This window comes from Ornithorhynchus anatinus, chromosome 5 (genome assembly GCF_004115215.2).
Source record: "Ornithorhynchus anatinus isolate Pmale09 chromosome 5, mOrnAna1.pri.v4, whole genome shotgun sequence".
In the NCBI taxonomy this organism is placed as follows: domain Eukaryota; kingdom Metazoa; phylum Chordata; class Mammalia; order Monotremata; family Ornithorhynchidae; genus Ornithorhynchus; species Ornithorhynchus anatinus.
The window spans coordinates 96,178,361-96,203,120 of NC_041732.1; the positions used below are offsets into that span (position 1 = coordinate 96,178,361).

The 24,760-nt window shown below is 41.8% G+C and overlaps 1 protein-coding gene across 9 annotated transcripts in view; it reads right to left on the reverse strand.

Moving 5' to 3' along the window:
* Positions 1-24,760, reverse strand: part of PTPRM (protein tyrosine phosphatase receptor type M) — an 838,914-nt gene that overhangs the window by 363,105 nt on the left and 451,049 nt on the right. For all 9 annotated transcript variants that reach the window (XM_029065462.2, XM_029065460.2, XM_029065457.2 and 6 more), the window contains exons 8-9: positions 8,329-8,637; positions 1,004-1,113 (exon numbers count right to left, since the gene is read on the reverse strand). In XM_029065462.2, coding sequence (XP_028921295.1) covers positions 1,004-1,113; positions 8,329-8,637 — 419 coding nt within the window. The remainder of the gene's footprint in view (positions 1-1,003; positions 1,114-8,328; positions 8,638-24,760) is intronic.

Genomic DNA, 24,760 nt, shown 5'->3' on the forward strand with positions numbered 1-24,760 from the left:
TTCTATCACTGTGAAACAGCCAAAGAAACTGCATCAATTGCTTAGCACTGAAATCAACTGTTTTTTCCTCCTATTTACTTTAGCTGGCTACTTTAAAGAAATTTTGCATTTCAATACTAATTTTCAAAAGATGTAAGGAAACATAAATGAGGGCTAGTTGGGTCAGGTAAGAGGTTTAACAGTGATTACTGTCTGACAGCTTAATCTTCTCAGTCCTTTGTCAGTGCTTCTGAAAGGTATTCAGGCAGCGTTTCCACAGGAAGAGAAGCAGAGATTTTCAGAAATCTAACAACATATAATTTTGTTGAATTTGCATTCAAATAAATGCTGGCTTTAAAAAAATCACACCTGCTTGTTTCTATTACAAAAGACTTAGTGAAATGAGTCTCTCACAAATGTGATGATGACTGTCATCACTAGGTTACTTCTCTTATCTTTTTCCTTGAAGAATTCACCAAAATCTTTTTTTGCAAGCATTCAAATATCTGACATACATCCCTAGACAGCAATTTCACAAGTGAGGAATTTGCTAATCCTGATAACCAAAGGGGCACCGTTCTTCTTAACTTACTTTTTACCCACTCTGTAAACTGCCTGAGAATGTCTGAAACACAGTAGGTAAGTATTTTACAGTTAACTAAAGCTATGCATGCACTCAGTGAATCTGCTTTGGTGCCTACGTTAATTAGAATAAAATGTTCAAATTTTTCAAAGTAATAGTTTTAAGGTGTTTTTACTTTTTAATTCTTCAAGAGTGCAATATGAAATCCCAAAACACAAGACAGATTTACATTGGGCATTCAGTTTTACAATACAATGCAACAATATTACTTTAGATTTTCTGTGTTTCTAAGTATTTCTAGAGATATCGATTCATTAGAAGTCATCTATGTGACAAGAGTTCTATTAGTCCATTCCTTGACTGTCACAAAATATTCAGAATGTTTCTACTAAGAATATGATTAGAGACATATATAAAATCATTGTGAAATGTGTGTGCTACCTCATAGAAAGTGATCACGCCATAGGTTTGAGCAGGTTCCCGCCACTGAAGAAAGATCTTCTCCTCAAAGGTACTTCCTTGAATGGATTCAGTAGGGACAGGGCTTGGTACTTGATGGGAAAAAAAGAATCATATAAGTAGAGAGATCACTGAAGAAACATTATTCATATTCTTATATTTGATAAAAGCCCACTAGAGTCCAATTTCCTGTCAAGGTCCAACCTTAATATTCCTTAGGCATAATCCCCTCTTGGGTCCATCCTTATGACTGCTTCTCTTTTCCTTCTTCCCATTTATGATTATTTTCCTTTTACAGTTTCATTTTGAGAAAATGGATGATATAATGGCATAGTCCAGTAACCGATTCCAGTACCATTTTTTTCCATTCTTCACCACTATTTAATGAATACTGAAATCTGATTTCTGAGTCAGAAGAATTTGCCAGCAAAATTAACAAATAATCTTTTGGGGAGAAATATTTAGCTTGCCATATAGTGCTTCTCCTGCATATTCATGGTATTTCTAGAGAGTTCCCTATTTCTGACCAAAATCACTTCCAACATAGGCTCGCCAATTATCAAAAATTACTATTGCATGCCCCTGATTGTGAGGCCCAGTAAAAGGTGGTAGAGGCTGCAAAATCTTCAGACTAGTTACTAAAAAATAAACTTATATCACAGGGTAGAAATAATTGAGTACAGAGCAGCTACTAAAAACCTTTGTTTGAATAACGATATGTTTATCTCGACTTACGCTGTGATAGCGACAACTGTGTCAGAACCATCTGCAGGTAAGACACTTTAAGAACACGTACATCCATTTCAATCACCAAATTTAAACATAATGTAAATGTGGGAATCTGTCACATTGCTTGCAAGATCTGTAGCCTAGAACAGACTGAAAATAATCAAGATTTTGTCAAGAAGGCTCTAAGAAAGCCTTGAGGCTACTTAGGTATTGCAGTAGAAGCATTCAAACAAGCTGTGAGGGTTCTGCATGCAAATGGCACCCCCCCAGCCACCAACACAAGGTAACTTTTGAAAACAGAATGGCAAGAGATCATCTTTCCCACGGGACTCTTTGCAAAAGTCAGAGCTTCCACACTGTGGGGAGGAGGGGGCAACTGGGACAAGATACTGTGCTCATGTGTGACTACTAGCATTTTTCAATGTTCATGCATTCAATCATATTTATTGAGCGCTTACTGTGTGCAGAGCACTGCATTAAACGCTTGGAATGTACAATTCAGCAACAGATAGAGACAATCCCTGCCCAACGAGGGAACTTTGGTTTCACAAGTAGAAGCTCGAAGATGGAAAAAAAAAAGGAAATTCAGCTTATCAGTATAAATCAATCTTTTTTTCCTTTTTAATGGTATTTGTTAAGTGCTTACTGTGTGCCAGGTACTATTCTATGAGCCACGGTAGATAAAAGGTAATCAGGTTGGGCACAGTCCATGTCCCACATGGGGCTCACGGTCTTAATCCCCATTTCACAGATGAGGTAATTTAGGCTCAGAGAATTTAAGGGACTTGCTCAAGGTCACTCAGAAGACAAGTTGCGGAGCCTGGATTAGAACACAGGTCCTTCTGACTCCAAGGCCTGTGCTCTAACTATTAGACCTTTCTGCTTCTCAATCAATCAAGCAATCCTATTCATTGGGCACTTACTGTGGGCAGAACATGTACTAAGCACTTGGATAAGTACAATATAACAGAGTTGGTAGACATGCTCCCTGTTCACAGTAAGCTTACAGTCTAAGATAACATCATTGATCATATCAAAAAATACATCTAAATTAGTTGTGGGGAAAAGTGTGGCATCCTATGCTAGGTAAACAGCTGTAGGTGATGTAAAACCTGATTATTTTATATCTCCCCCAGTACTTAGCATAGTGCCTATCACATCCTAAATGCTTAATAAATGCTGCAACTGACACTGGGGCTGAGAAACAACTAATGAACATAACAGTAGAGAAGCCTCTAGACTAATCACATGAAAGCATTTAAGTGGAAAAGGAGACAGGAGGCATAACATGCCCCAGTTCACATTTCAGAGTGCCCATGTAACACTTACTAGGTGGATTCTGGAGTGGGAGTTGGAGGGGATTCATAGAAAAAAAGGGAACTGTACCCACTAGATCTCAGATCTTATACCATTCTTTAATGGATATTGAGCGAGTAGTCAAGAACTGAATAATACACCCAGCTGGCAATGAAAAAAGACATACAAAGGCTGAATTGACTATCCCATTAAAACCAGGATTCTGACTCAAAATAATAATAATTATGGTACTTGTTAAGCACTTACTATGTGCCAAGCCCTGTACTAAGCACTGGGATAGTCAGGTTGGACATAGTCCGTTTCTCACATAGGGCTCACACTCTTCATCCCCATTTTCAGATGAGGGAACTGAGGCCCAGAGAAGTGAAGTGACTTACCCAAGGTCACAGAGCAGACATGTGGCAGAGCCAGGATTAGAATCCATGGCCTTCTGACTCTTAGGCCCATGCTCTATCCACTAAACCACACTGCTTATCAATGATTTTAAAGATCCAAACTCCTGTCCCAGCAGGGTCTGAAAGGCACAAACCCCTGTAAGGGTCTGAACTATAGGGCTAAGTGAAAATTGAAGCAGTGTTGCCTAGTGGATAGAGCATGGGCCAGGGAGTCTGTATGACCTGGATTCTAATCCCAGCTCTACCACCTTTCTGCTTGGTGACTTGGGCCTGTCACTTCACTTCTCTGTCCCTCAATTCCTTTATTTGTAAAATTGGGATTAAGACTTTGAGTCCTATGTGTATCAGGGACTGTGTCTAACCTGATTAGCTGATCTAGCCCAGCGCTTAGTAGAATACCTGACACAGAGTAAAGGTTTAACAAATACCATTAAAAAAGGGAAATTCAAATGGATTTTTAAGATTTCAGCCTGAATATCAAACCAGAAAACCCCCAAAATAGATCGGCAACCCCCACTTCTCTGGACTACTTTTCCAATATCTTACTTTCGTGATAGAGGGAATCATCTTGGCCTAGTGGATAAAGCATGGGCCTGGAAACCTTAGGACCTGGGATCTAATCCCAACTCTGCCGCATACCTGCTGTGTTATCTTGGCCAGGTCACTTAACTTCTATGTGCCTTGGTTACCTCATCTATAAAATGGGGATTAAGATTGTGAGCCCTTTGTATGACAGGGACTGTATCCAACTGGATTAATTTGTATCTACCTCAGCGCTTAGTACAGTGCCTGGCACATAGTAAATGCTTAACGGATACCATTAAAAGAAAAAGTAAAGGGTCTCCAAGGAGGTTTCCATATTACAGTAACACTAGGAAGTCTTGGGTGATGTTAAAATGTTAACCAGGCTGGATGAGAATGGTTTTATCAGGAGACTGACTTCAGATGTTTAGAATATATTTTTGGTCAAAGGCAGGCAGGGATTAGTTCCCTCAGGACAAGGAATCCCCAAAGAGAGGACTTGTGCATTTCCAAGCTATAGCTGCAAATCTATTTTTTTCCACCACCCGAGTCTGCCAAGTTCTGCAGTGGTTTTTGAAACCACATTATGGATGGATTTATTTACTACACGAAACAGAGTTCACTGTTTGTTTTCAATTGTCTGGGCTGGATTTCTGCCTAAAGGATTAGATAACCTCTTAACACCCTTGCTAGTCCTGCAGTAATACAATTACGATGAAATACGGACTCACCTATTACTCTGCAAGCTACTCCCCATATATAAATACTCCTCAGATATCAGGGTTCAGAACTGTGCCATACAGGCTCTGGGGATAATCGATCTATATTGTTGATGATTCCAGTGATCATGAAGAGGAGGAGGAGGAAGAGGAGGAGGAAAGGGAACAGGAGGAGGATGACGCGTGTTTTTGAAAGGTCATTAACTTTTTCAGTCTGTGGGACAGTGTGGTATTGGCTCCTTGTGGATTGGAAGATTTATTGATCTTTCCAAGTGCCTGACAATCCTTGGGAGAGTCTTACAGAAACACAACCTTCCAAATGAATATTTTGAAGAACAGCCTTTTTAAAAAAAATAATAGAAACCTTGGAAAAATCATTTTAAATGTAGTAATAATGATTGGGGTATCTGTTAAATCCCACCAAGTGGCAAGGTCTGTGCTGAACCCTAGAGTAGATCCAGGTTAATCAGTTTGGAAACTGTTCATTTCTCATTTGGGGCTTACACTCTAAGAAGGAGGGAGAAACAGTATTTAATCCTCATTTTACAAATGGGGGAACTGAGGCACCGAGAAGTTAAGTAGCATTGCTCAGTGGAAAGGGCCCGGGCTTGGGAGTCAGAGGACGTGGGTTCTAATCCCAGCTCTGCCACTTATCTGCGGTGTGACCTTGGGCAAGTTCTCTGTGACTCAGTTACCTCAGCTGTAAAATGGGTTTTAAGACTGTGAGTCTCATATGGGACAACCTGATTGCCTTGTATCTACCCCAGAGCTTAGACCAGTGCTTGGCACATAGAAAGCACTTAAATACCATAATTATTCATTATTATTATTAAGTGACTTGTCCAAGGTCACATAGCAGGCAAGTGTTAATGCAGAATTAGAACCCAGACCCTCCAGCTTTCAGACCCATGCTCCTTCTGCTAGGCCACCCTTGGCATGGTGATAACTAGTCTTTGCTTTTTTCAATTAGACATAGTCAAGTTTTAGGGAAGGAAAGCTAGGGTTTTGCTCCAGATAATCCATCTTCTTAGGCCAGAGATGGCGAATCTGCCTGTTATTCTAGGCTATGTTGTACTGCAATCAGTCTTGGGTGAGAGGGTGATAGGGGTGTCTTTTCAAATCATATGATCAGAAGTCCTGTTGGAAGTTGTTAAGGGAATTGCATAGAAGGAAAGAAGAAACTACATTTCCCAGAAAGCAAAGGGGTCTAATTCAATACCTTCTGTAATATTAAACGTGATCCAGAATGGAGCCAAGACCTCAGAGTTTCCTAGATGAGGAAAACAGAGTTTTTCTAGATAAACAAAATTGTTCTCTCTTCTCTCCTAGCTCTGATTAAGTGAGATTGGCATGATCCAGCACTGAGAAGCAGATTCCACATGGCAAGAAGCCTCTATTTATCTTTTTATGGTATGTGTTAGGCATTTACTATTTGACAAGCAGTGCTCTAAGTGCTGGGCTGAATTCAAATTAAATGGGCCGGATACAGTTCCTGACCTAAATGGAGTTTATAGTCTAAGTAGGAAGGAGAACAAATCCCCATTTTGTAGTTGAGGAAACTGAGACATAGGAAAGATAAGTGAATTTCTCAAGCTTACACAGCAAGTAGGTACTTGTCTTGTTTTGTTCTGTTTTGCTTTGCAGTCTGTCTTCCCCCTTTAGACTGTGAGCCTGTTCAATAGTATTTATTTATTGAGCGCTTACTATGTGCAGAGCACTGTACTAAGCGCTTGGGATGAACAAGTCGGCAACAGATAGAGACAGTCCCTGCCGTTTGACGGGCTTACAGTCTAATCGAGCCTGTTAATGGGTAGGGATTGTCTCTCTCTGTTACCGAATTGTACATTCCAATCGCTTAGTACAGTGCTCTGCATGTAGTAAGCCCTCAATAAATACTATTGAATGAATGAATGAAGTATGTGGTGGAGCCTGGATTAGAAAACAGATGTTCTGATTTCCAGGCTTGTGCTTATCCATTAGGCCATGCTGCTTCCCTCTATCACCTAAGTAAGCTGATGGAAAGGTAGGTCGGAGGACTGGGAGTTGGTGATCTATTTTGGGGGCTTCCTGATTTAATTTTCCAGCTATGGTCTTAAATCATCATTTGAATTTCCTTTTTTTAAATGGCATTTGTTAAGTGCTTACTATGTGTCAGGCACTCTGCTAAGAGCTGAGGTAGATATAAGCTAATCAGGTTGGACACAGTCCCTGTCCCACAGTTTTAATCTCCACTTTTACAGCTGAGACAACTGAGGCACTGAGAAGTTAAGTGATTTGCCCAAAGTCACACAGCAGACAAATGGGAGAGCTGAGAATAGAACCCAGGTCCTTCTGACCTGTGTAGCCCATGCTCAATCCATTCGGCATCACTGCTTCTCGAAATATTTGAATTTTCAACTTCATCTTTAATTGAATTATCTGTTAGCAGATGTGGAATCAGAGTTTTACAAATCTTGAAAGGAACTGGCCAGATTTCCTATGTCCTTTATGTCTCTGGAATGCCTGGATTGTGAAGAGCTCCTATGGCTTCTTAACAAGATGGCCCTGTCTCACAAAATGAGTCCGTCTAAGAGTGCCCTTCTGCTACACTGCAGAATTTCAGCTTTTTCCTACCTCATCTGACTCCCACAATCTGCCTGTAGTCTACTGACCATAGGGCGGTGAGGAGGCGCCTGTCAGATGCTGAGAATACACCTCTTTTCCTGCACATAATCAGGAAAATTATGATTTTTTCATAAATTGATGAAAATAATTTGATTTTGGTACACCACTAAGGGCCATCAATATAGACTCTATCCCCAAGATGCCGTGCCTCTACAAACCTCCCCTTCCTTGTACCTTGGAGAGGTGTAGGGGTTGAGGCAGGAGGAAGGAGAAGAAGCTGAGATGGAGGTAGCAGTGGTAGCATTCATTCATTCAGTAGTATTTATTGTGAGCTTACTATGTGCAGAGCACTGTACTAAGTGCTTGGAATGTACAATTCAGCAACAGTCATTTTAGAGTCTAGCCAAGCAATCCCCCAGCGAAGGGGCTACTGACCTCTTCAGGGAGCTAGCTCTACTGAGTTTTCTGTCCAAGAACTGATTTAGAAAGAACTATAAAGAACTGGAACCCACATTCCACCACTCTCATCACAGCTGGGACTACACACAGTTTTGGCAGCACACTTCACTCCTCAAGTTTTTAGTTACTACTGAGAAATAAAATCCTTTGAGTGAAATATTCTGAACTTCACACTGGATTGAACTATTGAAAATGTTTTGGGATTCCTGGGCAAATGGATACTAAATTCATTTAAATGGAATTTTCAAATCAATTCCAAATAAAGTGCCTTGTCATCATTAGATGACCATTTGAGGTAATGAAATGGTTTAATTGTTTCAGATACACAACAGGGCAAAAAAGTTTGTTCTTCAGACTCCAATTCATGATTAGATATGCTCAAGCGTGTGTGCTTTCTTTCTGTCTGTCTGTCTCTCTCTCCAGAAGAAAACAGAGTCCTTAGATTAGAATATTTTTTGGTCTCTTATTTTGCTGCATTTAGTGCTCCCAATTTCAAGAAAAAAATTTCCTTTTAAAAAGTCTTTTCTCAATGAATTTAAGGTTTGTTTTTTATAATACTCACGGTCCTCATCTGTCTGGACAATAAGTTCTTGACTCTCTTTTCGTCCCTCTGGATTCATGAGCACCAGCTTCACACTGACATTGGTGTACGGTGACAGATTAGTGATTGTGTGCTGCGGGTGCAGGTTTTCGGTGTCCCAGCTTACTTCCTCGCGGACTTGCTCCTGCCCTCCAACTTGGTAACAGTAATGCACAGTGAGGTTATATCGATGGCACCGAGTTACGTTGTATCCAAAAGGCTCCCAGCGGATTGTGATTTGTCGGGATTTGATCTCCACCACCTCCAGGTTTCTTGGTCCACGCATAGGATCTGTTTGGAAAAAAAAAAAGTTGAAAGTCACATAAACTGGAGTGGGCTTCACTTACCCAAGGGATGCCTAACAGTGAAATGGGGAGAGCTTTCGACAGCTCGAAATTGTGGAAAAGATGATACCAAGTGGGCCTGTTTGGTCCTCAGGACTCAAGGACTAGAGGTCACTCCAAAGACAAGGTCCTGCCTGCCCTTTGGGAGTCCTAATGGTCAGATGGAGGCACAAATGACTGTAATTGTTCAGAGACATCCCAAATGCATATTATGAGAATGCTGGTAATTTCATAGACCACACAGGTACAAACACACGATACCAGTATCTTACCACTGTTGAAAATATTAGAATAATCCTGTAAAGGTCAATCAACAAGATTAACCCTAAGAAGAGAGAATCTGAAAAATCAAAACAGCAAACCCAAAATTAGGAGCCAAAGGCATATAAAATTCAATACCTAGTGGCCAATCAGACTGAAACATGCAATCAATTAATGGCATTTACTGAGTGCTTACTGTGTACGGAGCACTTTATTTAGTACCTGGGGGAGTACAATACAACAGATTTGGCAGACACATTTCCAGATCACAATGACTTTAGAGTGTAGAGGGGGAAACGTGTTGGCACAATGAATTTAGACCCAAAGTATAAGTGGAAATGGGTCTCTTTCAGGAAAAGTACGAGATAACCAATAGAGGAAAGGCTCTGTTTTATCTGGAAGATTCAGCTTCCAAGACCATCCTGCCACCTGCGTTGAATGCCCCTGGAATTTTCATTATTCCTGAATTCATATTTAAATAACTACTACTAGGGTCAATATTACACAAAAGATATGTAGGAATGAAGCTGGTTTCTTTTCCAGACTTGTGCCTTTAACAAGATTAAAGAGTATGTCTAGTTCTATCTACTGCTTCACTAGTTAAATGTTTAGAAGGGTTTTAATGACCTAGAGAGTCTTCATACATAAACAAATTAATATGCATCTCTCCTCCCTCTTGTTTATTAATCAATATGTCTTCGCCAAGACCATTCTTAAACACTTTCCAAAGGTTTTCATCATTTTTACTTTTTAATAAAATGACTAAATGCTCAGAATATTGTTTTGCACAGGATTCACAGTCCTAACTCAATTTCAAGAGCAGGCAGTGCCCTGCTGGGAAAACAAACCTGTATAATGTTTTGGAAGTTGTCTTTTTTGAGGAAAAAGGGGTCAGTCAGAACAAAGTATAGGAGAATGATCGCCCTTTCCAATATTTATTGCAGGTTCACAGGATGTTCAAACTCCTAGAGGCAGGGATTGCATTTTATTGTTCTTCTGTTATCACTCATGCTCTATAAAATGTTCGAGATCCAAGTGGAGAACAATTAATACTTTTGAAGATGATTTCTTTCACAGAAAATTCCTTCCCTTGAAACTGGCAGTAAAATACTCCTCTCAGATTATTTCAATTGGTCGAGGAGGGATTGTACCATTAACTGTACTGTACTCTAAGAGCTGAATCCAGTGATCTGCTTAATATATACTATCAATCAATCAAGGGTCTTCATTGAGCACTCTGCAGTGTTCTGCACTGTTCTAAGTGTTTTGGAGAGTACCATACAACAAAGTTGACAGAAACATTTACTCCTCACAAGAAGCTTACTGCATAGAGGGGGAGAGAACACTAAAATGAATTATTGGTATGTACATAAATTCTGTGGGGTTTAGAGTGAGCTGACTATCACATTCTAAAAGGATACAGGTTCAAGTGCACAGGTGATGCGAAAGGGAGAGGGAATAGGGGGAAAGAGGGCTTACTCAGGAAAGAGTTCTTGGAGGAGATGTGATTTTAACAAGATTTCGAAAGTGGGGAGAGTGGTGGTCTGTCTTATTTGGAAGGGGAGGGACTCTCAGACCAAACAGTGGACGTGGGCAAGGGGTAAGCCGCAAAACAGATGAGACTGAAGTACTGTAAGTTGATTAGCTTTGATTTCTTTGTTAGGAAATCCTCTTGTGTCTGTTTCCCCTATTTGGCAGGGCAGGGGATGTGTCCCTTGCTTGCTATGTGCTTCTGAAGCACATAACCCAGTTCATTCAACCGATCAATCAATCAATGGGAGTTATTGAGCACTCACTGGGTGCAAAGCACTGTAGTAAACACTTGGGAGATTGCAATATAGTGGATAGGCATCATTCCCCACCTCAAGGAGAATGCACTGCCCTCAGTGGGAGGTCAATAAACACTACCTCACCATTACTACCCCAACTCTCAAGTTAACCATTCCGGAACTTTTTCCAGGATTCACTGCCCTTTCCTCATTCAGGGTTGAGCAGAATCGCGAATTCATAAGCATAAGGAAGACTATAAAAGTGTATGAAGAACCCATGTTTTGCTAAACCTTGAAAGTTTGGAACTGAGTTCAGGTTGTACTCTGAGCTGATACTGTAGACCATCTCCCTCTCCTTGAAACTTTTTCTAGCCTTGGCTTCACTGACACAGTCCTCTCTTTGTTCTCCTCCTATGATTCTGACAGTGCCTTCTCAGTTTCTTTTGATGGCTCCTCCTCCACCTTCCACCCTCTGATAGTGGGGGTTCCTCAAAGCTGAGTTCTAAGATCCCTTCTATTCTCCATCTACACCCACTCCCTTAAAAAGCGCATTAGTTCCCATGGCTTCAACTATATCATCTCTACATGGATAATTCCCAAATCTGTCTCTCCAGCCTTAAACTCCTTCCCTACAATCTCACATTTTCTTCTGCCTGCAGGATATCTCTGTATCAATAAATACCACTGACTGACTGATTGATTGAAATGCCAGGCATATTTTCCTCTTCTTCAGCCCTGTTTCTAAACTCACACCCTCTTACTAGAGCATTAGAAAAGTCAAGATTTTCAAGAGAGGAAATCAAACAATCCATCAAATTTATTGAGCACATAGTGTGTGCAGAGAATTGTACTAAGCACTTGGGAGAGTACACTATAACAGAGTTGAGAGACATATTCCTGCCTACAACACACTTACAGTCGAGAGGGAGAGACAGAAAATATAAATGAATAATGGAGATGTACATAAGTGCTGTGAGGATGTGGGTGGGGTGAATAAAGGGTGCAAATCCAGGTGCAAGGACCACACAGAAGGGAGTGGGAGAAGAAAAAATGAAGGCTTAGTTGGGGAAGGCCTCCTGGAGGAGATGTACTTTTAATATGGCCAAATGGAGGCAAAATAAGGCAAAAATGGAGTCTTATCTCAATCAATCAACTGTTTTTACTGAGTGTTTGTTGTGTGTGCTGTTCTAAGCACTTGGGAGAGTACACTATGAAAGAGTTGGTACGCACATTCCCTGCCCATGAGGAGTTTACAGTCTAGAAGGAATGGTCTCAAGGGAATCATTTCTTCAAGTCTACAACTTTGCCGACACCAATTATGAGGGAGAAATTTCTGTATTTTATTTGACGTTTTTATTTGTGAAGGCTGCTCTCATCAACTACTCTCAACCAACCTAACCCTGAAAAGTAAAGGAGTTCAATCAAAGCCACGGTCTTGATTATGTCTGTCTTGGCTGTAAATCAAGCTTCTGGTCTCTCATATTCCTTACACCTGAAGGAAAACCCTTTGAAAATAGGGCATAACAGGAAAAACCTCCAGTCCACATCCCGCAATACAGCCTTGGAAACGAGACCTGGAATAAAGGGTCCTAATCTCCATGGCATCCTTATTCCCCAAATCTGCTGACTCAATAAGAATTTGATGTCCGTATTAACTAATCTGAAACAAACTATTCAAGGGTTACTAATTTCGGCAGCCTCACCATTAAACAGCTCTTAACCAAAAAGTAATTTATGAGGATCATATCTTGAATTAATACTTTATGATTATTTTATCTAAATTTTTCTGACGCATCCATCCATAAAGTAAGGTTTAATGTGACCAAGACTTTATAGCCATCAGAACCCTCCTTTCCCCCAGACGTTTCACATCATCACAGCCTTCAGTGAATGCCTGCTGTGTGCAAAGCACTCTATTTGCCGTTCAGGGAACACACAAAAGCCATGTAAAGATGTGCTTACTCTTCTCAAGGAGTTTACAATCGAAAGGGTGAGCCAGTAGACACAAATCGACAAATATAAAATAGCCTACGGCGATACTACCTTGAAAGCCAAAGCGATGCTCTCTGAGGACCTTCAAGGACCCCCCTTTGCTAAAATGCATCACAATTTACAAACGAAGTGACTAACTCATAACCAAAAAAATAGCCATAATGTAGTTTCAAGGTGATAACTGGAATTCAGCCCACTTTTCCCACAAAAGGCTTGGAAAGCAGTTCCTACCATTTAACAACCCTTGGGATTAAAAAACAGAGCCATAAATTAGATTCCTGTAACTAACAGACAATTGCTAATTGTGCAATTTCGGTTTCCCTTGCCGATATTCCTTCCTTTCCCTCGTATTCATAAAGATGTTATTGGAGCCAGGTTCTCTGCTCCCTGCCCACTTTGTCTCTTGTCTATGATGACCGGTGCTAATGTCATGGATCTTGAGGCCCAACGGAACATTCTGGACACACTGACCCATGACAAGGGGGCAGGATTACTTCTCCAAAAGAGGGTGATTTCCGTCATGCCTGAAGTTCAGTCAGGTAGCTCTTATCAATTCCCTGGCTACTGCCGGCAGCATTTTTCATTCTGCTTTCTTTCTGCTAGCTTCCAGTGAGTTTCCCGAAATGAAGGCTGACAGTTGAGCTTCTTCAGCCTGAGGGACCAGCAAGCCTGGTTCTAGCCCCTGGCCCTTATGCATCCCATTTAATCAGTGATCCTGGTTTCTTCTATATTCCCCTCTGTTTTTCCACGAACAAGGGCAGAGACTGACTGATAGGATCAATTTCCATTGCAGGTTCAATTCACAGCTCATTTCTCTGGAACTTCACATTTTACCTTCTATTACAACTACAGTGCTTCCCCAGAAACTCAATTTCAGAATCTGTGAGAGACATTTAGGTGTAATTTTAGGATCCTGTCACTGAAAATCAAAAACACAGGAAAGAACAAAAGCTCCTACTACTGGGTTCCTCTTTTCTGCTCTATTCATACACTACCAAGGTCTATGAAAATGTAAGGAATAAAAACATAAAACAACATGGATCTTTCCCCACCAGTGATGGTCACTTCTACCTGCTCATCTGTCTACAAGGTATTCTCTGAAGCAATATCACAAATAAAAATGAGAAATTTTGCCAAATCTTAAGTTTGAGAAAATGTTTATATAATGATCTAACTCTTTTATTAATGGTAGTTAAGCACTTACTATGTGTCAAGCACTGTTCAAAGCACTGGGGTAGATACAAGCCCATATGGGACTCACAGTCTTAATCCCCATTTTACAGCTGAGGCAACTGCAGTACCGAGAGGTATATTGATCTGTCCAAGGTCGCACAACAGACAAGTGGTGGAGCCGGGATTAGAACCCAGGTCCTTGTGTCTCCCAGGCCTATGCTCTACCCACTAGGCAACACTGTTTCTAGTGTCCTAAACCAGTACTTCACTACCTCAAAAGATATTTACTGCAAGAGACCAAACCCAAAACACATTCTTATTAGTAAATGGTTACCAGTTGTATTTTACTCTTTACTCTTCTGACTATATCCTGTTGCTCACACTGTTTCCCCAGCTTGGAACTTCTTCCTTCCCCATATTAGGCTGACAATAGCTCTCATTCATCCATTCATTCAATTGTATTTATTGAGTGCTTACTGTGTGCAAAGCACTGCAAAAAACACTTGGGAGAGTCCAATACAACAACTGACACATGCCCTGCCCACAACAAGCTCACAGTCTAGCACTCTCCCCACATTCTGCTCCTGCCTAAAATTTCACCTCCTCCACCAAGCTTTCCCCCACTGATTTCCCAGCAACCTGAGCTGCCATCCCTATAGCCAATTCTACCACTTAATGATTTATTCACACTCTCTTTAGCACTCATGTATATAGGTGAACTCTATTCATTTGGACTAATCTAGTTGCAAATTCTTTTACGCTTTATCTCCCCATTAGAGTTCAAGCTCTTTGTTGACAGGAAACATGTTACTTCTTGATTCTGTACTTTCTAAGTGCTTAGTGCAGTCCACAACATTTATATAAACATTTTTATACTCAACTATTTCCCCTACCTATAATTTATTTTAATAATAATGTTGGTATTTGTTAAGCGCTTACTATGTGCCGAGCACTGTTCTAAGCGCTGGGGTAGACACAGGGGAATCAGGATGTCCCACGTGGGGCTCACAGTCTTAATCCCCATTTTACAGATGAGGTAACTGAGGCACAGAGAAGTGAAGTGACTTGCCCACAGTCACACATCTGACAAGTGGCAGAGCTGGGATTCAAACTCATGACCTCTGACTCCAAAGCCCATGCTATTTCCACTGAGCCACGCTGCTTCTTTAATGTCTCCCTCCCTCCCGCAGACAGTTAACACCTACTAACTCTGTTGTATGGTACTTTCCCAAATGCTTAGTACCATGCTCCGCACACAGTAAGCACTAAATAAATATCACTGATTGATTAGTACAGTGCTACTACCAGAGAATATCCTAGCCAAAAGTAATCTGTCCACAGTTCTGGATTGAATATGTCCCATTACAATTTATAACAGAAAATGATCTCTTCCAAATAGATTGGAATGATCTTCCATTTACCACTCTGCCCTTTCCTCCAAGATTCTACTCATTCACTGAGATTGAGGCATATTTGTGTTTCAGACAGGCCCTCGGTAGCGGCAGAAAACCAATTCCTGTTGGCAGGGGTTAGTCTTGGAAGTGTTCAGATACTCACTGGAGAAAGAACAGAATTAAAAATAATAAACAAGAAATTAGAGGATATTCTCTCAGCAGCTTCTACTTCTCCTGAAGGTGTTCATTTCCCAGAATCTTCTGAGAATGAGGCAATCAGCAACTTCATCAGCTTTTCAATTCAGAAGGAGCAGGGACCTCATGCCTCTTCTTCCATCTGCTACCTACTGCAAGGTTTGCATGATGAGTACACAGACTTAGACTCCAGAAAGCTTGACGATCCACAGGACTTTGACTGTTTATGAGTGCTTACTTGTGTATGTGTGGTAATCCATGAATGCTGTTGGATGAGCATAAAGAGTACTGCTTTGGGAATCAGGAGACTTGGATGTTAGTCCTTGTTGTGCCTAGAGCTGGCTGACCCATGGCACAAATAATAATAATAATAATAATAATAATAATGATGATGATGATGATGATGATTACGGTTTTTGTTAACCACTTACCATGTACAGGCACTATACTAAGAGCTGCGGTGGGATACAAGCAAATCATGATGGTCAGTCCTTGTCCTATGTGGGGCTCAGTCTTGACCCCCATTTTACAGATGAGGTGACTGAGGCACAGAGGAGTGCAGTGACTTGCCCAAGGTCACAGAGCAGACAAGTGGCGGAGCCTAGATTAGAACCCATGACCTTCTGACTCCCAGGCTCGGGCTCTATCCACTATGCGACACTGCTTCAATCTCCTATGCACTTGGCAATGGGCTGCATCCTTACCTGCCTACTGAACTGCTTGCCCCAAGGGAGACACAAATGACCAGGATGGGATTGGTCCTTCAAAAACCAGTGGCACGAGAATCGACACTTCTGGGCTGCTTCCCTCTCACTTCTGAGGGGAGACTCAACTGCTGCATAACTGATGGACTGTCAGCATTTACATAACGTTTAATTTTTTTCCTTTTTCTCTAAGTACTACCCTAAACTTTTCTATCTGAGTGCCGAGTGTTTCAAAATGTCTGGCTATTCCATGAATTTCCTACCGGTAGCCCAGTTCAACAGAATGTCAGGTCCATATTAATTACTGCTTGTGGTTCAGAAACTTAATCAATCACTCAATCTATCAATCCTATTTATTGAGTACTTACTATTTGCAGAGCACTTTATTATGTGCTTGGGAGAGTACAATGCAAAAGAATTAGCAGACCTTCTCCTTGCCCGTAACGAGCTAACAATCTAGAGGGGGAGACAAACATTATTATGAACCTTAACGTGATGCAATCTTGGAATCTGACAGCTCCCCTCCAACCTCCATGGCTAGGTTGACCTCATCCCAGATCCTCCAGAAACAAATTACAGCTCCAATAGTAGTAAGAGTGGTATTTGTTAAATCCTTACTAAGCATCAAGAATTTAAGCCCTGGGATTCATACAGTTCATTCCGATCAGACACAGTCCCTGTCCCACTTGAGGCCCACAGTCTAAGACTGACCCCAAAATTTCTTCCTTGCTATTGGGTTTAAGCCTTTCAATTGGCTCTCCCCTTACTATTTAGCTTTGCTCACTGCCATTACAACCTAGCCCACAAACTTCACTCCTCCAAACTTCTTTCTGTAAATCAATCTTGTCTCTCTCACCATCCTCCTCCCCATGCTCACATCTCCCCTCTGGCCTGGAACTCATATCCAACACCCTACCTTCCCTTCTGCATTGCTTTTGCTCTTGGCTTTGATCCTTTTTTTCACTGCACCCTCAGCCCCACAGCACTTATATACATATATCCAGTGCTTAGAACAGTGCTGGACACATAGTAACTGCTTAACAAATACCATAATGATAATAATAATAATATCTATAATAATATCTGACATTTATACTATGTCTGACTCCCCTTCTAGACTGTAAGCTCACTGTAGGCAGGGAACATGTCTACCAATAGCTCAATAATTATGTCATTGATTGACTGACAGATCACCATTCTCCTCATTCTCAAAGCCCTACTAAAATTACTTGTCTGCTGTGTGATCTTGGTCAAGCCACTTCATTGGGCCTCAGTTACCTCATCTGTAAAATGGGGCTTGAGACTGTGAGCCCCACGTGGGACAGGGGCCAAATCCCACCCGATTTGCTTGTATCCACCCCAGCACTTAATACAGTGCCTGGCACAGGGTAAGGGCTTAAGAAGTCTGACCTGACTTATCCTTATTCCCCAACACGTTTGGCCCTCTCTTCTGAGTGGCCTATGCTCTTGGATCTGTATCCCTTACTTATCCTATTCCCATAGCACTCATGTACAGATCTTTACATCCTGCTCCTTCTATCTATAATCTATTTTAATGGCTTTCTCCCCCACTACACTGTAAACTGCATGAGGGCAGGGTCATGTCAACCAACTCTGTGTACTATATTTTTCCAAGTGATTAGCATAGTGCTCTGCAAACAGTAAGTGCTCAAAACGAGAGCGGCAAGCACCAAGCGCCGGGACCGTGCATGCACAAGCCTCGGCCCAGGACAGGAAAGGGAGGTCCTGCTGGATAAAAACAGAAGGGAGATGCTCAAGTGGCTTAGCGGAAAGAGCATGGGCTTGGGAGTCGGGAGTCCAAATGTCCAAATAAATACACTTGTATCGGAGACATCCAAATGAAAGAGTGACTGCACCCAGGTTTAAGGGATGAAAAAAAATCCTTTTCCTCCTCTTTTCCTAGATAATCAGTGGGTTGCAAAAACGACAGAATTTATTTTTGCATAAAGAGGGAAGGGGAAGAAAACAGACTGATTTAAGAACCCAGAGAAAAATGTACAAATAACAAGCTTCAGTAGGCTCCATGCAAAATCAGACATTCTGCTGCCGGCAGCTTTAATTCAGTGATTTATGATAGAACCACATTTCACAGAACGCCAGTGAGTCTGAGCCCAGTGCAGATTGACTATGGGTCTTTATCTTGATGATTATTGAGCAGAAAGTAAAACTTAAGAACCATGAATCGTAGCAGACTAAATGGCTCTGGGGATTGGTGCTGAGCGTCAAATCTGTCACCTCTCTGAACTCCTGGACCTAGACTAGCCCAGATAGCTCAAGGCAGTTAAGGGGAACTAGTTAATGTGCTCAGTCCTAACTGAAGTGGAACGCAAGAATTCTTCCTCATGGCCAGGCCTTAATCAATCAATCAGTGGCATTTATTGAACGCTTATGATGCACAGGGCACTGTACTAAGCGCTTGGAAGAGTACAATACAACCTAGGTGGTGAACACGTTCTCTGACCAAAACGAGCTTATGGTCTAGAGGGGGAGACAGACATTAATATGAATGATTTATAGATATATACATAAGAGCCTTGGCATAAAAGATGAGGTGAATACCTAATGCCCAAAGGACACAAACCCAACTGCATAGATGACACAGAAGGGAGAGGGAGCTGGGGAAAAGAGGGCATTATTGGGGAAGGTCTCTTAATTGGGGGTGGGGGACGACCCATATGCCAAAACCAAGCAGTATGGCCTACAGGAAAGAGCACTACATATCTCCTCAAGAGGCCTTCCCTGAATAAACCCCCATTTACTTTTCTTCCACTCCTTTCTGTGTCACCTTGATTTGTTTCCTTTTACCCTGCCCTTAGCCCCAAAGCACTTATGTACATATCTGTAATTTTTTATTTACATCAATGTCTGTCTTCTCCTTTAGACTGTAAGCTCATTGTGGGCAAGGAATGTGTCTGTTATATTGTACTCTCCCGTGCTAAGCACTTGGTACAGTGCTCTGCACACAGTAATCTCTCAATAAATACAATTGAATGATGACGATGATGATGATGATGACGGTGTTAGTTAAGCGCTTACTATGTGCAAAGCACTGTTCTAAGTGCTGGGGGACTACAAGGTGATCAGGGTGTCCTACCTGGGGCTCACAGTCTTAATCCCCATTTACAGATGAGGAACTGAGGCACAGAGAAGTTAAGTAACTTACCCAAAGTCACACAGCAGTGGAGCCAGGACTAGAACCCATGATCTCTGACTCCCAAGCCCGTGCTATTTCCACTGAGCTATGCTGCTTCCCCATGCATGAATGAATGAATGCACTTAGTACAGCGCTTATAGAGTAAGCATTTAGTACAGTGCTCTGCACATAGTAAGCGTTCAATAAATATGACAATGAATGAAAGCACTTAATAAATATGCTTGATGGATTGATTGATTGGGCCTGTCATTCTAGTAACCTATGTTCTAGTCCTAACTCCGCCACCTGCCTAGTGTGTGACCCTGGGCAAGGCACTTAAGTTCTCTGAGCCTCAGTTTCACCACAAATGTAAAACGAAGATTAAATACCTCTTCTCCTTCTTAATGATACTGTAAGATCCACATGGGACCGGGACAGTGTCCAATCCAACTATCTTGTATCTACCCCATCACTTGGTAAAGTACTTAACACATAATACAGCACTTAGCAAATACCACAATTACTATCATAATTATTGTGCATACTGCCATTAAAGTACACAAGTGAGAATATAAATGCACACACAAGTGTACAGAGGCCAGTCAAAAAGCCAAAGACCAATGGAGTCCTAAGTAAGATATCACCGGCGTGAAATGACGGTTTCCATGAAGAGTTTAAGCAAAGTGCCTTCACACCCTAGGCAGCATGAATTATATTTCTCTAGCCTAAGCCATGTCAATTCTGAAGATTAAAAAAAGCCAAGAAGAAAGGTACATCAGTCTCTAGGGCTGTCATTTTGAGGGTCTTTCAGCACATTCTACTCAAGATTGCTTTCATTTTAATGCCTTAAATAGGTGATCCGACAGGAGAGGAAAGGGAAGGGAAAACATCAATTGTTGTAATCTCCAAATTTTGGTGACAACACCTGTGGCCAAGGGCAGTAACATCGTCTTGGCGACATGAGTAATATCATGAAGCGTGCTTTTGGAGAGTTGCAAGGGCAAAACCTGAAGTCTTAGAGGAGCAAAGAGATGTGAGATTAGACATAATTGGAACGAGTGACTTTGTTATTCATCAAATTATATTTGCTTTGAGACTGCCACTACAGTTTTTCCCAGTGACAAAGATCAGTCCTCAAACTCATTGTTCTGGTTTCAAAAAGTTATTTATCCCCCGTGATTCCGGCCTACAGTCCAAGAAGCTGCAACCCAACCCAAGATTTGGGTGGCAAAGAGCCAGACTCAGTTCTCTTCTACTGGGCTAGTCAACCTCCCTGTAGACTGTAAGTTTATTAGGGGCAGGGAATATGTCTATTTTTCTGTTGCATTCTCCTAAGTACTTAGTAGAGTGCCTTGTGCACAGTAATTGCTCAGTAAATACTACTGACTGACTAGAATTAGCAAGAGTGGGGCTTAACTTGGGGTTATCCCACACTCAGTCCCACAGCATCTCTGTACATATCCCTAATTTATTTATTCATCTCCTCCAAGAGGCCTTCTTTAACTAGGCCCTCATTTTCTCTTCTGCCACTCCCTTCTGCGTTCCTCTGTACATGGATTTGCATCCTTTAACCACCATCCCTCAGCCCCACAGCATTTCTGTACTTATCTGTAATTTATCCATTTATACTAATGTCTGTCTACCCCTCTAGACTGTAAGCTCATTGTGGGCAGGGAATGTGTCTACCATTCCATGAGTCTTAGAGAAGCAGCATGGCTTAGTGGAAAGAGCCCAGGCTTGGGAATCAGAGGTCATGGGTTCTACTCCCAGCTCTGCCAACTGACTGCTGTGTGACTTAGGGCAAGTCACTTAACTTCTCTGGGACTCAGTTACCTCATCTGAAAAATGGGGAATAAGACTGTGAGCCCCATGTGGGACAACCCGATGACCTCGTATCTACCCCAGTGCTTAGAAAAGTGCTTGGCACATAGTAAGAGCTTAACAAACACCAACATCATTATTATTACTATTACCAACTCTGTTATATGATACTCTCCATGCGCTTAGTAAATTGCTCTGCAGACAGTAAGCCTCAATAAATACTCCTGATTGACTGATTAGAACATGTCTACCAACTCTGTACTGTAATAATGATAATAATAATGGTATTGATGAAGCAGCATGGCCTAGTGGATAGAGCACGGGCTTGGGAATCAGAAGGACCTGGGTTCTAATACCGGTTCTGCCCCTTGTCTGCTACATGACCTTGGGCAAGTCACTTCACTTCTCTGTGCCTCAATTACCTCATCTGTAAAATGGGGATTAAGACTGAGCGTGATTACCTTATATCTACCTCACTGCTTAGAACAGTGCTTGGCACAAAGTAAGCACTGAACAAATACCATCATCATCATTACCACTGGGGTAGGTAGAAGGTAATCAGGTTGGGCACAGTCCTTGTCCCACAGTGCGGCTCACAGTCTTAATCCCCCTTTTACAGATAAGGAACAAGAGAAGTGACTAGCCCAAGGCCACAGAGCAGACAAGGGGCAGATCCAGGATTAGAACACATGACCTTCTGACTCCCAGGCCCGTGCTCTATCCACTGTGCCATGCCGCTTCTCTTCCAAGTACTTAGTACAGTGGTCTGTACTCAGTAAGCACTCGTTAAATACCAGTGATTGACTGATTGCAAACCTGAAGCTGAAGAGGTCCTCAAACGCCCAGATCTACCTCTTCTCCATCTGCACCTGAACCTCAGACCCAGTTCCGGAGCTTCAGGCACTTTTCCCCTTCATCTCTGGCAGCCTCTCAGGAAGGGATCTGGCTTTCACCCTTCACTGAGTTTTGTCACGTCAGCAGGGAAACAGCCACCGGCAATGCAACCTGCAATACAGGCTGCCAGATGTCCAGGGCGAGGCGGATTTTGGGGCTCCTGCATTTAGTATCAAAATTCTCCCTCAACAGACATAAAAAGCATCATTTCCCAAGTATTTCTTCTGGTCTTTTTTTTAAAAAACATCCCTTTATATTTAATAAGAAGTGGGTCTTATTAAACGGTATGAACACCTATGGCACAACAACGATGGTGGATCAGATCCAGCATAGTACGGTGCTTCCCAGCCTGAAGTTAGTCACGTCTACGGAGGCAGCTATTTCATCACATGTCTTCCTCAGTGTACGGCACAGAATGTTGTCCTTGGACAGTTTTTCTATAACATTGGTCTCAGGATGTTACCTTCCTCCAGACTTGCTTTTCTGCAATGGACTCTGGAAAGCACCACCAACGCCATTTCCCCCCGAACAATTCTGCCCGTATTACTCCCCTTTCTCAATGCTCCACTATCTCTCAAGACCTCCAGATCAAGCTTAAGCTCCTTCCATCAGCCGTTCCCAAAATCCCTAGGGAATCTCAACCCATGAGACAGTGGGTCAGAGAGTTGCCTTTACTCCTGCTTCCGTTGTCCCTCTCCTGGCTCAACGCTTTCACTCAGATTGCACCTTTCCTTTCCCTAAACTACATAAAGCACCGTGGCTTAGTGGAAAGAGCACGGGCTTGGTAGTCAGAGGTCCGGGGTTCTAATCTCAGCTCTGCCACTGGCAAGTCACTTAACTTCTCTGTGCCTCAGTTCCCTTATCTGGGAAATGGGGATTAAGACTGTGAGCCCCACGTGCGACAACGATTACCTTGCATCACCCCAGCACTGAGAACAGTGCTTGGCACATAGTAAACACTTAACAAATACCATCATAATTATTATTATAAATCAAAGGCTTGGTTGGAGAAAAAAGCCAAAAAACAGTGTGAACTAATCTAAAAAGCATGGCTCTGGGATTCAGAAGACCTGAGTTCTAATCTTGGCTCTGCCATGTGACTGTTGTATGACCTTGGGCAAGTCACTTAACTTCTCTGTGCCTCAGTTACCTCATCTGTGAAATGAGGATTAAGACTGTGAGTCCCATACGGGCCATGCCTGTGGCCAACCTGATTATCTTCTGCCTACCCCAGTGCTTAGAATGATGCCTAGCACATAGTAAGCTCTTAGATATACAAAAAAAACACACAGAGAGGTCATTATCTTGAACAGTATGGTGATTTCTGGGATGTACCAATACCTCTGTTCCATTCAAACCCACAGCACTAAATGTACAGTCCCTCACATAAGGGAGATGAGCTCAATATGCAGACGTTTTTGACTGCGGCTGTGTCCGTTTCATTTTCCTAAGCTGTTATACTTTTAAGGGTAGGATCACTCGATAATCAGAATTTCCCAGAGCCCCTACTGCCACACAATAATCTTAGAGAGCACTAAGTAAATGGCAACTGATGTTGATTCATTCATTCGATCATATTTATTGAGCACTTGCTGTGTGCAAAGCACTATACTAAGCGTTTGGAAGAGTACAATATAACAATAAACAGACACGTTCCCTGTCCACAATGAGCTTACAGTCTAGGATCGATGATTATTGACGGAGAGGCAGCTTGGCCTAGTGGAAAGAGCACGGTCCCAGGAGTCAGAGGACCTGAGTTCTAATCATGAGTTCTAATCCCAGCTCTGCAACTTGCCTGCTGTGTGACCTTGGGCAAGTCACTTCACTTCTCTGGGCCTCAGTTCCCTCATCTGTAAAATGGGGATTGAGACTGCCCCCCTTGGGACAAAAACCTGTGACTAAACCAATTTGCTGGTATCCAACCTAGCGCTTAGTACAGTGCCTGGCACATAATAAGAACTTAAAAGATACCCTATTACTATACTATTATTATACTCCCAGATCTGGCATTTGTCTGCTGTGACACTTTGGGCAAGTCACCTATCTTCTCTGTGCCTCAGTTCCCTTATCTGCAAAATAGGGAGTCAATACCTGTTCTCTCTCCTACTTAGACTGTGAGTTACATTTGGGACCTGATTATCTGGTATCCACTCCAATGCTTAGTACATTGCTTGATACACTTAAGCGCTTAACAAATATCATAACTATTATTATTAAAATGCTGTTTGGCCAGCATAGTACTAACATTCTAAAATGTCCTCCAGTACAAGTCTTTGTTCCCAAAAGTTAAAGGCAATTTTTCCTTATGGTGTGCCTTTAAGTGATTTCTCTCTTCAATCCGAGACTCAAAGTGTTTTTAAAGTCTTGTCTTTCCAATTTTATTTTTCTAAAAATAAATCAAGCAGAAGGTACAAAAGAACTTTTGTTCCATTTAAACACTGGAATCTCTGAGCATTTCTGCTGAGTTCCCTTGGAGTTATTTGCAAAGTTCAGCACAGTGGAAGGGACTTCCAGATTTGGAACCCAGAATTGTTCCACGGCACCAGAACAGACAGACTGCAATTCGTCCCACAGATGAACTTTACTGGGAAGCTGTTGGGAGTGGGAAGAAATGACTGATAGAAAAGGATACTTGTTATTCATATGAGAATATAAACAAGTGGAGAGAAAAATTTTTTTGAGAATTTTGTGGAACTGTCAAAAATTGAGTTCC